The sequence below is a fragment of the Salvelinus fontinalis genome, chromosome 37 (genome assembly GCF_029448725.1).
Source record: "Salvelinus fontinalis isolate EN_2023a chromosome 37, ASM2944872v1, whole genome shotgun sequence".
NCBI classification, from domain to species: Eukaryota; Metazoa; Chordata; class Actinopteri; order Salmoniformes; family Salmonidae; genus Salvelinus; species Salvelinus fontinalis.
In genome coordinates this window covers 17,085,893-17,100,682 of record NC_074701.1, presented here as the reverse complement: position 1 = coordinate 17,100,682, position 14,790 = coordinate 17,085,893, and the positions used below count along the sequence as shown (strand labels likewise).

The 14,790-nt window shown below is 44.1% G+C and overlaps 1 protein-coding gene across 1 annotated transcript; it reads right to left on the bottom strand.

The window, feature by feature from the left end:
- Positions 1-844: 844 nt before the first annotated feature.
- Positions 845-14,304, bottom strand: LOC129836268 (WW domain binding protein 1-like). Its single transcript, XM_055902199.1, has 4 exons — positions 14,087-14,304; positions 5,982-6,079; positions 5,333-5,497; positions 845-3,237 (listed from the first exon to the last, which is right to left on the bottom strand). The coding sequence occupies exons 1-4, from the start codon at positions 14,119-14,121 to the stop codon at positions 3,122-3,124; spliced, it is 414 nt and encodes a 137-aa protein (XP_055758174.1). The 5' UTR covers positions 14,122-14,304; the 3' UTR covers positions 845-3,121.
- Positions 14,305-14,790: the final 486 nt, after the last annotated feature.

The following is a 14,790-nucleotide window of genomic DNA, read 5'->3' as shown; positions in this document are numbered from 1 at the left end:
AAGTGACCAAAACATCAGCCAGGAAGCATAGGAACTGAGAAGTGGTCTGTGGTCACCACCTGCAGAATCACTCCTGTTTTGGGGGGTGTCTTGCTAATTGCCTATAATTTCCACCTTTTGTCTATTCCATTTGCACAACAGCATGTGAAATTTATTGTCAATCAGTGTTGCTTCCTAAGTGGACAGTTTGATTTCACAGAAGTGTGATTGACTTGGAGTTACATTGTGTTGTTTAAGTGTTCCCTTTATTTTTTTGAGCAGTGTATATACAGTGGGGAGAACAAGTATTTGATACACTGCCAATTTTGCAGGTTTTCCTACTTACAAAGCATGTAGAGGTCTGTAATTTTTATCATAGGTACACTTCAACTGTGAGAGACGGAATCTAAAACAAAAATACAATTGTATGATTTTTAAGTAATTCATTTGCATTTTATTGCATGACATAAGTATTTGATACATCAGAAAAGCAGAACTTAATATTTGGTACAGAAACTTTTGTTTGCAATTACAGAGATCATACGTTTCCTGTAGTTCTTGACCAGGTTTGCACACACTGCAGCAGGGATTTTGGCCCACTCCTCCATACAGACCTTCTCCAGATCCTTCAGGTTTCGGGGCTGTCGCTGGGCAATACGGACTTTCAGCTCCCTCCAATGATTTTCTATTGGGTTCATGTCTGTAGACTGGCTAGGCCACTCCAGGACCTTGAGATGCTTCTTACGGAGCCACTCCTTAGTTGCCCTGGCTGTGTGTTTCGGGTCGTTGTCATGCTGGAAGACCCAGCCACGACCCATCTTCAATTCTCTTACTGAGGGAAGGAGGTTGTTGGCCAAGATCTCGCGATACATGGCCCCATCCATCCTCCCCTCAATACGGTGCAGTCGTCCTGTCCCCTTTGCAGAAAAGCATCCCCAAAGACTGATGTTTCCACCTCCATGCTTCACGGTTGGGATGGTGTTCTTGGGGTTGTCCTCATCCTTCTTCTTCCTCCAAACACGGCGAGTGGAGTTCAGACCAAAAAGCTCTATTTTTGTCTCATCAGACCACATGACCTTCTCCCATTCCACCTCTGGATCATCCAGATGGTCATTGGCAAACTTCAGACGGGCCTGGACATGTGCTGGCTTGAGCAGGGGGACCTTGCGTGCGCTGCAGGATTTTAATCCATGACGGCGTAGTGTGTAACTAATGGTTTTCTTTGAGACTGTGGTCCCAGCTCTCTTCAGGTCATTGACCAGGTCCTGCCGTGTAGTTCTGTGCTGATCCCTCACCTTCCTCATGATCATTCATGCCCCACGAGGTGAGATCTTGCATGGAGCCCCAGACCGAGGGTGATTGACAGTTATCTTGAACTTCTTCCATTTTCTAATAATTGCGCCAACAGTTGTTGCCTTCTCACCAAGCTGCTTGCCTATTGTCCTGTAGCCCATCCCATCCTTGTGCAGGTCTACAATTTTATTCCTGATGTCCTTACACAGCTCTCTGGTCTTGGCCATTGTGGAGAGGTTGGAGTCTGTTTGATTGAGTGTGTGGACAGGTGACTTTTATACAGGTAACGAGTTCAAACAGGTGCAGTTAATACAGGTAATGAGTGGAGAACAGGAGGGCTTCTTAAAGAAAAACTAACAGGTCTGTGAGAGCCGGAATTCTTACTGGTTGGTAGGTGATCAAATACTTATGTCATGCAATAAAATGCTAATTAATTACTTAAAAACCATACAATGTGATTTTCTGGATTTTTGTTTTAGATTCCGCCTCTCACAGTTGAAGTGTTCCTATGATAAAAATTACAGACCTCTACATGCTTTGTAAGTAGGAAAACCTGCAAAATCGGTAGTGTATCAAATACTTGTTCTCCCCACTGTATAATAATAATAATAATAATAATACTAAATAAACCCACATCGGAAGTACAATCATGGCCTCAGATAAACAGGACTTCCGTGAGGATGGGAGCTGCTCTACTACTCTATAGAGATATCTGAAAGACAGTTCCCAATAAGGCTACACAGTATTAATCAAAGCATAGGCTATTCAATCATTTAATATATTACAGAAAGGCTACTTAACAAGACTTCGTGATTCATTAGTAAAAGGGAGTTCTGAAGACACATTACAATAACCGACACACATTAAACCATATTCACCGTTTCAAACATTAACTTCCGCACTGCATAGGTGTGTGAATTTTTGTGCAATAAACGTGGTGTCTCTTTAACATGAGGTCAGATGAAGATGCTCCATGCTAATCTCAAAATGAAAAATAAGAATACCTTGTAATCCTTTTTGGCGCATCTCTCTTTCTTTGTTTATTCCGGTTGTGTATATTCCTACATCATATGTTGATGTTAGGCTGTGTATCTCATTTAGTCATTTATGTCTTGTCTGAATAAATAAACGATTATATAACACAAGAGGCCGCTGTTATGCCTGAATTCGACCCAAAACCAATGAGGAAGTCTGCAGTGTTGAAAGCGGTTCTATGAAACCAATTTGTACCTCCAGCAAAGCTCTCAACCTTGCCAGCCCGCTTTTAGTTTCTATTCAGTTCGACATGCCATAAATTCATCATTTGAACTGTGCAGAACTCTGTAATCTATGGGGCTTTGTGTGGCTCAGCAGTGAGACTCCAGGCTTTTAGGGTCAGTGCATCACCACCTTAAGATAAGGCTACATATGGCACGGCTGCATTACAGAGGAATGCACATTGTGATGCAAGCATTGTGCTACTTTCTTCTAAGGAGGGACACATTCACAGGCACACACACACTTCTCACTCACAGGTTTGGGGGATCAACTCTGAGTCTCTATGTCTGTGTGTATATTGGTGTCTGTGTGTATATTGGTGTCTGTGTGGATCTGAATCTGGGGTCTGCATCTATCACAGATGTTCGCTTCCTCCTCCCTTCCCAGCATGCCTCTTCCTCCTCCCTCCCAGAGTTCCTGGTTATCACACATCTCGATTGCCGAGTCGCCTGTAAAGCGCAGGTACCTGCCCAACGCCGAGTTATTGTTGTCAGGGAAACCATTGCCATGCTACCCCTGTGTAGACAAGGGGGGCCACAATGTGGGTTATGTCTGGGGGTGTGGTGGTGGTCTGGGGGAAGGATGAGGGCAGTCAGGGTGCTGGGTGGACAGAGAGGCTAACTGGAGGGGGACTGTAGGGAGGGGGAGGAGTGGCAGTGCTGTCAACTACCTCCTCATAGGTTGGCAGCATGTAGTCAGGCAGGAATCCTATACAATGAGAGAGGGAAGGAGAGGATATTAATTGAAATGTCTTGATATACAGTACCAGTCAAAACTTTGGACACACCTACTCATTCAGTGTTTTTTCTTTATTTGTACTATTTTCTACATTGTAGAATAATAGTGAAGACATCAAAACGATGAAAGAACACATATGGAATCATGTAGTAACCAAAAAAGTATAAAGGGAAAGGGGGATACCTAGTCAGTTGTACAACTGAATACCTTCAACTGAAATAAGTCTTCCGCATTTAAATTAAACAAATCAAAATATATTTTATATTTGAGATTCTTCAAAGTAGCCACCCTTTGCCTTAATGACAGTTTTGCACACTCTTGGCATTCTCTTAATCAGCTTCATGAGGTAGTCACCTGGAATGCATGTCAATTAGAAGGTGTGCCTTGTTAAAAGTAAATTTATGGTATTTCTTTCCTTAATGCGTTTGAGGCAATCAGTTGTGTTGTGACAAGGTAGGATTGGTATGCGGAAGATATCCCTATTTGGTAAAAGACTAAGTCCATATTATGGCAAGAACAGCTCAAATAATAAGCAAAGAGAAACGACAGTCCATCATTACTTTAAGACATGAAGGTCAGTCAATAGGGAAAATGTAAAGAACTGCAGTTGCAAAAACTGGCTCTCATGAGGACTGCCACAGGAAAGGAAGACCCAGAGTTACCTCTGCTGCAGAGGATAAGTTCATTAGTTACCAGCTTCAGAAATTGGCAATTAACTGCACCTCAGATTGCGCCTCATAGAGTTCAAGTAACAGACACATCTCAACATCAACTGTTCAGAGACTACGTAAATCAGGCCTTCATGGTCCAATTTCTGCAAAGAAACCACTACTAAAGGACATCAATAATAAGAAGAGAATTGCTTGGTCCAAGAAACACGAGCAATGGACATTAGACCGGTTGTCACGATCGTCGTATGGTGGAAGAGAGGAGGACCAAGGCGCAGCGTGATAACAATACATCTTCTTTTATTGAAGAGGAAAACGAAACGAAGAACACTATACAAACTATACAAAACAATAACACGACGAACGTGAAGCTATAGAACAAATAGTGCTGACACTAAACACTACACATAGACAATCACCCACGAACTACCTAATGAATATGGCTGCCTAAATATAGTTCCCAATCAGAGACAACGATAGACAGCTGTCTCTAATTGAGAACCAATCTAGGCAACCATAGACATACATACACCTAGACTGAACACTGCCCCATAAACATACAAAACCCCCTAGACAATACAAAACACATACATCCCCCATGTCACACCCTGACCTAACTAAAATAATAAAGAAAACAAAGATAACTAAGGCCAGGGTGTGACATCGGTGCAAATCTGTCCTTTGGTCTGATGAGTCCAACCGCCGTTTCTTTGTGAGACGCAGAGTAGGTGAACGGATAATCTCTGCATGTGTGATTCCCACCGTGAAGCATGGAGTAGGAGGTGTGATGGTGTGTTGGTGCTTTGCTGGTGACACTGTCAGTGATTTATGTAGAATTCATGGCACACTTAACCAGCATGGCTACCACAGCATTCTGCAGCGAAATACCATCCCATCTAGTTTGTGCTTAGTGGGAGTGCTGCATCAGATGACCTGGCCTCCACAATCACCCAACCTCAACCCAATTGAGATGGTTTGGGATGAGTTGGACCGCAGAGTGAAGGAAAAGCTGCCAACAGTTGCTCAGCTTGTGGGAACTCCTTCAAGACTGTTGGAAAAGCATTCCTCATAGAGCTGGTTGAGAATGCAAAGCTGTCATCAAGGCAAATGGGTGGCTACTTTGAAGAATCTAAAATATATTTTGATTTGTTGAACACTTTTTTGGTTACTACATGATTCCATATGTGTTATTTCATAGTTTTGATGTCTTCGCTATTATTCTACAATGTAGAAAATAGTAAAAAAGAAGGAAAAACCCTTGAGTGAGTGTCCAAACTTTTGACTGGTACTGTATTTACACATTATATTGACATGTAGGCCTATGGTACTATGTATTGTACCATAGTCATTGTGCTGTGTCACACATACAAATGCTACAGACAGACACAGGCACTCACTGAGATAGAGGGGGAGATGCTGTGTGTTGTTGTGGGCCTCTCTGTATACAATGAGGTTGATCTCATTCTGTCTCCTCTGCTGCTGGAAGCTCTGCTTGTAGCGCCGGTGCTGAGACACACAGCAGCACATTAATATGATGATGAGAGTCCACACCAACCAGAACCCTGAAAACAGAGCTAAGTGTTAATGCAATAGCATCCATTTCCAACAGATCTGTAGGTCTCAAACCTCTGACACACACACCTCAGTGCTCAGGATAATTTGTTGAGCGCAACATAGGCCTAAACAACAAATGAAAAAACTGCTCCAGACTCAGTACCTTTAAAGCCCATGCAGTCAGTCTTGAGTTATTATAAAAAGGGACTGCCCCAGTAACATGAGAGTACAACCCTGCCTGTAAACAACTAGAGCTACCCTCTCACAGTATCAATTTAAGAGTTACACAATCTATGGAGACATAGGATAGACAGGGAATACGATATGAGGAGAGGATAGAGGGGGAGAGGAGAACAGAGGAGATAGCAACAGGCTCACACAAATAACTCTGGTTAGGCATACACTGTATGGAGGAGAGGAGACATGGAATAGTACAGGGAGAGAAAAGACAAGGGTGGGAGGGGAGCAGAGGGAAGGAAGCTGGTAACTCACACCAGAGCTCATAGTAGTAGCTGCAGCACTGAGACTCTCCACAGCAGTGGTCTGATTCACACACATAACTCTGGTTGTTGTCTCCATGGCACACCAACCTGCTCTAAAAGAAAAGCACAGAAACATACATAATAGATTAATGATTTTCCATTCTAACATTGAGAACCAGGTTTACCGCACGGCAAGCGGTACCGGAGTGCTACGTCTGGGACCGAAAGGCTCCTGAACAGCTTCTACCCCAAAGCCATAAGACAGTTAATTAAATGGCTACCTGGACTTTCTGCTTTTCACCCCCTACATACATATACGTATTACCTCAATCAGTCACCCACCAAACCATCATGTACATATTACCTCAATCAATCACTCCAACTACCTCGTTCCCCAGTACACTCACTTGGTACCGGTACTCCTTATATATAGCCTGGTTATTGTTATTTTATTGTGTTATTGTATTATGTTACTATTTTCTTTTTATCTATTTGTTAATTTTCTCCCTTTTTAACTGCATTGCTGGGAAAGGGCTTGTAAGTATTTCACGGTAAAGTCACACTTGTTGTATTCTGTGCATGTGACAAATAACATTTTATTTGATTTCCCAACAGCATTTCAAGGCTAAGTTCAATGTTAGAACATTTGTAGGAGCATCATTAAATCTCCGAGCATTTTCCCCTAAACCAGGGATACTCAACTACTATTTCAGAAGGTCCAGTGACACAAATTTCCTAGGTGGTAAAGGTCCGGATGGATATCGCCCTTTATCGGCACTGTGGTAATAAACATAGTCATCTACGACTTAGGAAACATGTTGTTATATAAAATGTACATTAAATACATTAAATGAGACTAAGAATTTGAATTAATTACAACTTCTTTCAAATGTAAACATGTGCAACATTGCATCAACATGGCTGAAGAACAAAAGTGCTTGCATAATTGTCTATGCAAGAAAGTGCACTGTGAACCCTTGTACATGGGCCTTGAATATATCATATATTTTAAAATAAAATTAAGTGCATGTTTTATGGAGTACAAAGGAGAGTTGAACAAAAATAATAATCTGAGTGCACAGAACGTCACTGTGGGCCATGCAATATTCGTGTTTAAGTCACGCTGGGCCTTGCCCTGCATTAATGAGAGGAATTACACCCTGGTCTGTTTCACCTCTTTGTGCTTGTCTCCACCTCCATCCAGGTGTCACCCATCTTCCTCATTATCCCCAGTGTATTTATACCTGTATTCTCTGTTGCCAGTTTGTCTTATCTTTTCTTACCAGCGTGTTTTCCAATCTCCCTGCTTTCTCAAGTTCTGTTTCCTAGTTTTCCCGGTTTTGACCATTCTTCCTACCCTGATCCCGAGCCCGCCTGCCGTTCTGTACCTGCCTGACTCTGACCCGGTTACGAACCTCTGCCTGTCCTAACTCTGAGCCTGCTGTTCTGTACCTTATTGGACTGCCCGGGATTACAGACCTCTGCCTGCCTTTGACCTGTCTTTTGCCTTCCCCCTAAACATCTGTGACTCTAGCTGTCTGCATCTGGGTCTTATCCTGTGTTCTGATAGTACGAACTGGCCATGACTGACCCAGCAAACTAAGACCAGCTCCACAATGCTATCTCCCTGCAAGGAGACACCATTGGAAGACACAAGGAGTTACTGCAATGTCTTATGGAGGGACTCCATACCCTGGCAGAACGCCATGACCAAGCGTTCAATACATTGCTGGAGCAATTCTGCGGATTCTCTACTGGGCAGCGGGTCACATCCGTAATCTCCCAGCCTACCCCAGTGTCCCGAGAACCCCGCTCACCTCCTCCAGAACGCTACGCTGGCTTTTCTCTCCCAGTGCTCCCTCATTTTCACGCTGCAGCCTTCTTCGTTCCCCTCGGACCGCTCGAGGATAGCATATCTCAACGCTGATGTCGGGGCGGGGGGCACTCACCTGGGCTACGGTGGTGTGGGAGCAACAGTCTGCCGTCTGCCTCAGTCTGGAGGAGTTTGCGGCGGAAGTGCAGAAGGTGTTTGGTTCTCCGTTGTCTGGGAGAGAGGCTGCTCGTAAGCTGCTCCGCCTACTAGGGATGCAACAGTGCAGTGGGCCCATGGTTCGGTATGTATCACGTTTTGTGGGCCATGGTAACGGTATGGTTTTGGTATTTTATATTTAAGGAAAAAAATAAACACATCACCCTTTTTGCAACACGTAGCTCTTCATCTCCCAATCCAGTACATAGAGAACCGTCACAGTGAGGTAGCTGTGAGTTGCTCTGGAGGTCCAACTATCAGTGGAGAGAGCAAGATAGGGTGTCTGTCAATTCGTTTTCAATTTCTCTCTTTGATGTTTCATAGAATTTGGGAATTACTTTTCTGCTGAAATGTGGGTGGGAGGGGACATTGTAACGCGGTTACATTTTTTCCATCAGGTGACGAAATCCTGAGTCTTTAACCACCAAATAGGGCTGCAAATCTTTGGCTATGAAAACTCCCACTGCTTTCGTTATTTCTTTATGTTTTTCAGAATTTGCTGCAAATTATTGTTGGAAAGCAGCAGTGAGAGATTGTGTTTTCGCGAACAAGTGGACTCTCCTTGCTCCAGGTCCACCTGCAAAGTATACGGCTGGGTGATGGCGAGTAAATGACACAACATGTTAGAAGTGTTTCCACTCGAGTAGCTGACAGTGACATAGCAATGCTTGCAGACAGTACTTTCTTTGTTTACGGTCTTCTTACCCTCGTCATCGTATTGAACGTTGAATACAAAATGTTGTCACACAGCAGATTTTTTATTTATTTGTATTTTTTAATTTTATCCCCTTTTCTCCCCAATTTTCATGGTATCCAATCGCTAGTAATTACTATCTTGTCTCATCGCTACAACTCCCGTACGGGCTCGGGAGAGACGAAGGTCGAAAGCCATGCGTCCTCCGAAGCACAACCCAACCAAGCCGCACTGCTTCTTAACACAGCGGAGCGCGATGCCAGCCGCACCAATGTGTCGGAGGAAACACTGTGTACCTGGCCCCCTTGGCTAGCGTGCACTGCGCCCGGCCCGCCACAGGAGTCGCTGGAGCGCGATGAGACAAGGATATCCCTACCGGCCAAACCCTCCCTAACCCGGACGACACTAGGCCAATTGTGCGTCGCCTAAAGGACCTCCCGGTCGCGGCCGGCTGCGACAGAGCCTGGGCGCGAACCCAGAGACTCTGGTGGCGCAGCTAGCACTGCGATGCAGTGCCCTAGACCACTGCGCCACCCGGGAGGCCCCCACACAGCAGATTTGAAAGGCACCGGTGCCTCTTCAAATTTGCTTCTCTCTGTCTCGCTAGCGCTCGCCATTGTCACATTGGAGCTGAGAGAATATTAGTTTTTAGTTTCCCCTCTCTTCATGGGGCCCCTTTAGGGAGGTTTCCTACTGAGATGTCATTGCAAATCGTCCATTGGTTGTTTAAGGTGGATGGGGTTGCGGTCACTGCGGTTGCCACATTTTGAGACATTGCTGTGGAGTAAAGTTTATAGCGGTATTAATTAGAGAAGGGTAAAGAAGATTTTGTTCGGGCGCCAGGCAGGTATTAACCATGCCGAAAGAAAAATAGTAGAACAGCGAGAGTACCACTACCAGACCCGCACACATCAGCAGAAGAGACTGCCTAGAGTGTAGCCTGTTGACCAGATAGCCAGCGGAGAGAAAAAAAGAATACACACACTATAGATCCCACATCACAGCACAGTCCTTCCACAATTCTTGGTAACCCCACCAAGCATACCTCATATAATAATAATGGCAGAGCAAATAAACAGCAACGTCATACAATAAAGAATGAACCCAGTCATCACACAGAGGATTTGCAATAGTTTGTATTCTCTTCCAGGGGAGGAGTGCAGAGGGTATGAATGTGTGGTGTTCCTATACACACTAGTCCAGCTCCAATGAAACTTCAATGCATTTAGAAAAATAGAGTCGGTTGCAGTGTAAAGCACTGGAATATAGCGGGAAGAAAAAGAGAGAAGGGGAACAAGAGAGGGCTTAGCTGTGGTTTTGAGGGTGCAGGTGTACGATCTGACTGTCCGATGGTGTGTTGGGTTGTAGTTGAACGCTTCGCAACAATGTTGCTACTAATCCATTTGATACATAACCGTCGCGGTCCCAAATGAGAACAACCATGTCGTCGAGCGATCACACCGAGGATTGATCCAAACACTGTACAACCACAGATGCTGAAGACAAACAAAAAACCTCTGCAGCATAGCACACACAACCAAAACTGTCGCGCCACCCAAGAGCTCCTCCCCAAAGAGCTGAACGAGCTCTTTTATCTCCTCCTTCCTACTGCTCATGCGCTCTTAAAGTGGCAGCGCACGGTGAAGGCTCCGTGCAGGATTTCGCCACAAGTTTGTCACCCCTCAGGAGCCACCTAACGGCCTGGGGCCCCAAGCAGTTGCCTGCCTTGCCTGTTCACAAGGTGCCTGTCTAATTCTGTGGATCTGAATATACAACGTGCGCGTAGTCTGCAGTGCAATAAGCAACTTTTGGAAATTATAGGAAAATGACAGGCATATCGTAATTCCGCAGTCACATGTGAGTATTGAACCATAGGGTGCGTAACATTGCATCCCTACCAGCTACATCAAGACTCCCGTAGTGTGGCAGACTATGTGGTGGATTTTTGCACGTTGGCGGCTGAGAGTGCCTGGAGCCTGGAACCATTGTTCGGCATGTCCTTCACGGATTATCGGAGGTAATCAAAGATTAGCTTGCTGCCCATGGACCTTGACTCCATCATAGCCTTGACCATCTGGATTGATGGGCGACTTCGAGAACGTAGGAGGGAGAGGGAATATGTGCCCTGTCGCCCTCGTTCGACCTTGATTCCCACCTCGCCTCCGAGAAATCCCGGAGACCCCCGAAGTCTGCATGTCCAAGTGAACCCAACGTCACCCGAGTTCTCTCGGGAATTACAGAGGGCTGCCGACTCGCCTCCTTCGGTGTCCATGCACCTGGACAGTGATAGATTGACTCTGGCTGAGCACTTACGCTGACTCCACACCCAGAGCTGTCTATATTGTGGAGCTACGGAACATTTCTTAGCTACCTGCCCATTAAAAACCCAGGCTCATCAAGAAGGGGCGAGTACTTTGGTGGGCAATACAGATAACTTTTCTTCTCCCCTTACTCGCATCCCTTTCTATGCCACCCTGCTGTGGGGGAACCAGTCGAAATCTCTCCGGGTACTCATTGACTCTGGGGTTGATTAGAGTTTTTTGGACTACCCTGGTGTCCGAGCTGGGCATCCCCAATCAGCCCCTCTCCATTCCCATGGACGTTAGAGCGCTGAACGGGCGCTCTGTAGGCCGGGTCACTCACTTGATTAAGGTGTGATGTAATGTCTGTCAAAAATGTTTCCAAAACTCAGAAAACGGAGTTGCCCTGTCACTCTTCTGCTCTAATAAGCTTTGATTTCCTCCTGAATGACCCTAAAGCATTCCAAAACCGTGTCTTTGCTGAGCCCTCTGACATTGTTGTGCAGTAGTAAGTCTTCAAAACTGGCATTGGACTATGTCAGAATGCCTCGTAGCAGGTGGTGTTGTAGGGATGATGTTGCTCTTAAAATGTGGATCAGTTTCATCATCATTGTCATGACCTCAGAATACGGCTATGCGAATCTCACGTTTTATAGCTGGCTAGGCTAACAACCTTCCTAGATGTGGTTATATAGGGAAGTGAACAGTTCGAGTTTTAAGTAGTTGAAGGACAACTAATGCCCGGTGGCCTCAATAACGAGCACAGCAGTGGAGGATATCTTGACAAGGTTAGCACCGGAGTACAGTAGCCAATACATACGCTAGCTGGTGGGCTAAGTCAGCACAAGACAAGGAAGCCCGACATCCTCCAATAAAAGGGATAGGTAGGGGAGAGCTGTCACACAGCCTTGGAGGGCGAATTTTGCACTCTGACCCACAGGCTGTTGGTGACAGACTGACAGTACACACAACTCGCATAGAGTTAAGTTTACCCTACCGGGACTTGGGAAGATGCACTAAATTTACGCAATATGGCTAAGCCAATTTTGCAAGAAGAAATAAGAAACCGTGCGTGGGACATCCTCCCACAGTGACCTACGCAGAGTGAGAGGGATATAATCCATACTTTCAACCTTACTGATGGTCTGAAAGGTATGAAGTAGAACTGCAGAACAAAGTCGACTACAAATACAATGTTTCCAATATCTTTGCAATTGATACAAACAAGCGAAGTATAACAAATATGCTTCAAATGAAAACCGAGATCATAGCATTAAAATATAAACATCGATCATATTGAAATACATTTAATGTTCAACCAATTGAGTTCTATTTTGCTATTTGTAGACTACTGTCTGAAATTTATCTCAACATATTTCATGATGTGTAGCCTAACGTGCTCAATGATGTGCAGTGATTTGGTGCATTTTTATCTGGTAAGCATTAGAATAGGCCACCTCAATATTTGCAGCCATAGGTGTCATATCACTTCAGGAGCTAATCCATCGTCTGTATTGTGAAATAATTATAATGTTAAGGAATTGTTAGATCCTTCAGATCTTATCAACACACGCTCCAACAACGCACTAGCGACCGTTCTCTCTGTGTGGTGTTTAGGGAACGCATGTTATCTTCGGGTTGTAGGAAAAATGCATCATCAAAAAATTGCAAGCCTAAATTCCATTGCTATCGGAAACCGGGTCATGGGCAGTTAGTCTACATCCGGGCTATTATTGTAATGAGCTCCGCCTCCAAACAAGCCCTAATTTGTTTGGTCCAGACCAGACCAAGTCTGAACCAATCATAGACGTCTATGTTTCACAAGTTTGGACATACGGTACCTTATACGTTTATACTCTAGTGCGCTCTACTCTACTGTGCTGTACTGCACTTTACTGTTCTCTGCTTTTCTTTAATGTAACATTACTGTACTTAGTATTAGGATCCCCATTAGCAGTATTATTTTATAAGGATCCCTATTAGCTGTTACCAAGGCAGCAGCTACTCTTCCTGGCTTCCAACAGATAAAACATCACATCAAACAAAACATTCAGCATTATACAAATTGACATTGCTCCATTAGAATATTACAATACTACATTACAAAGAATAATGTGTGTGTAGAGTGTGTGTTTTAGAGTATGTGTGTGTGTGTGTTTTTTCTCAACTGTACTCTACTGTGCTGACCAAACGTCTATGATTGGTTCAGATTTGATCCGGCCAGGGCGAATGACAAAATTTCAACTACTTTTCAACGTCTATGGACGTCTGGTGTTGGTCGGTGTTCAGTGGGTGAGAGTGCTTGTTACATTAAATGGAGAGAGGGTAGCTGGTAGGTGTTGTGATAGGTGTCATTAAGAGCCATGAGAGGTGACATTAACTGGAGAGAAAGAGATAATTGTGAAAAAGAGAGCAGCAGAGAGATAGAGAGGCAGGTATGGGTTGTCCAGACAGTTCAGTCTTGCTTTGACCACCAGATGACAGAAAGAGAAAAAAACAGTTATGAGCTGAACATAACAGTATGCCATTGTAGACAATTCAATTGCAGTAATTCCATTACTGATTTTTCAATCCCTTTTTTAATCACTTAAAAATTCCTAAACAAACTTTATCAGCAAAAACACTAACTTATTGGTAGGTCTACCATTACTTGCTACTTCTGTGAACTTTCATTATCCTCCCTCCTCATGAGGGAGAGAAAATAGAAAATATACTTGGTTTTGGCACAAGGAAGCCAAGGTTTCTTAAACTTACAGAGACAAATAATTTCTCCAAATCTAAATATGTTGTTGATTTTAGTTGGCAGGGGTCTTTACTTCAACATTGTGTTTTGATATATTTCAAATACCTTGTAAGACTTTTTCTGGTAGATGCTTTCTAAAACCCCTTTTCCATCTGTTTGACCAGAAATCAAAGCCTTTGTTTATTCCCAATTTTTAGGGCAGAACATTTTTGAAAAATGTATATATCCCTTAATTTCTCAAAGATCAACTATTAGCTTTCATTTGACACCCAATTTGACATACTCCTATGAACTTCACATGTTGGTGCTCATGGGCCCTTTCAGATGGAAATGCCCTGTGTTAGCATACCTGTGTAATTTCCAGCAACAATGCCATGGTCTCATCAATGCGCTCGGCTGGGATAACAAACCCAACAAAATATGCAGGAGAGAGGAAGAGGGAGGCGACCAAAGGAGGGCCAGTCAGGAAGAATTTTGTGTTGAGCTTTTCCTTTTTTTGCACTGCATGGATCACTGGAGTGGTTGAATGCCACATTGCTGTATGGTGCACTCAAAATGTCTTGTAGTTGAGTAGCCAGCAGCACAGAGTGAGCAGCAACCCAAAAGGGGTCTTGATTTAAATGCAACAGAACCCCTCTGGATATAGACCCCCAATATGGTGCCAGGGAATGCAAGTAAACAGGGCAACAGAGGCCAGTTTAAGACCAAAGCCCCTTCTCTCACAGTCTCACATAGACACACGCACACCCTAACCGACACTCCCATGTCTGACCTATGTAGTCACAATTATAATTGCAGCCTCGAAAATTGCAACTGCAGTTTGACAAGTAGATATACTACGAAGGAAGCTAGATCTGCTCAAGGTTTTCTAAAGCTAGCCAGCTGCAGTTAGCTTCACATTCCAGCTGAAGCTTAATCTGTACTTCGACTGTGGATATTGCTTGCTTATCAATGCACAAGCAGCTTTTTTGCCACGCCTATTGATAAAATAACTGTTAAGTAGGATTGGGGAGTATCGGATTACGAAAGACGGTAACTGTAATCCTTTACGTT

Bases quoted from the DNA above. Each gene is read 5' to 3' on its own strand.
- LOC129836268 (XM_055902199.1), bottom strand. From the start codon at position 14,121: ATGAGACCATGGCATTGTTGCTGGAAATTACACAG. The intron at 6,080-14,086 runs GTATGCTAACAC...CTTTTAGAGCAG, and splicing joins TGTTGCTGGAAATTACACAG to GTTGGTGTGCCATGGAGACA. The intron at 3,238-5,332 runs GTGAGTGCCTGT...CTCATTGTATAG, and splicing joins GCATCTCCCCCTCTATCTCA to GATTCCTGCCTGACTACATG.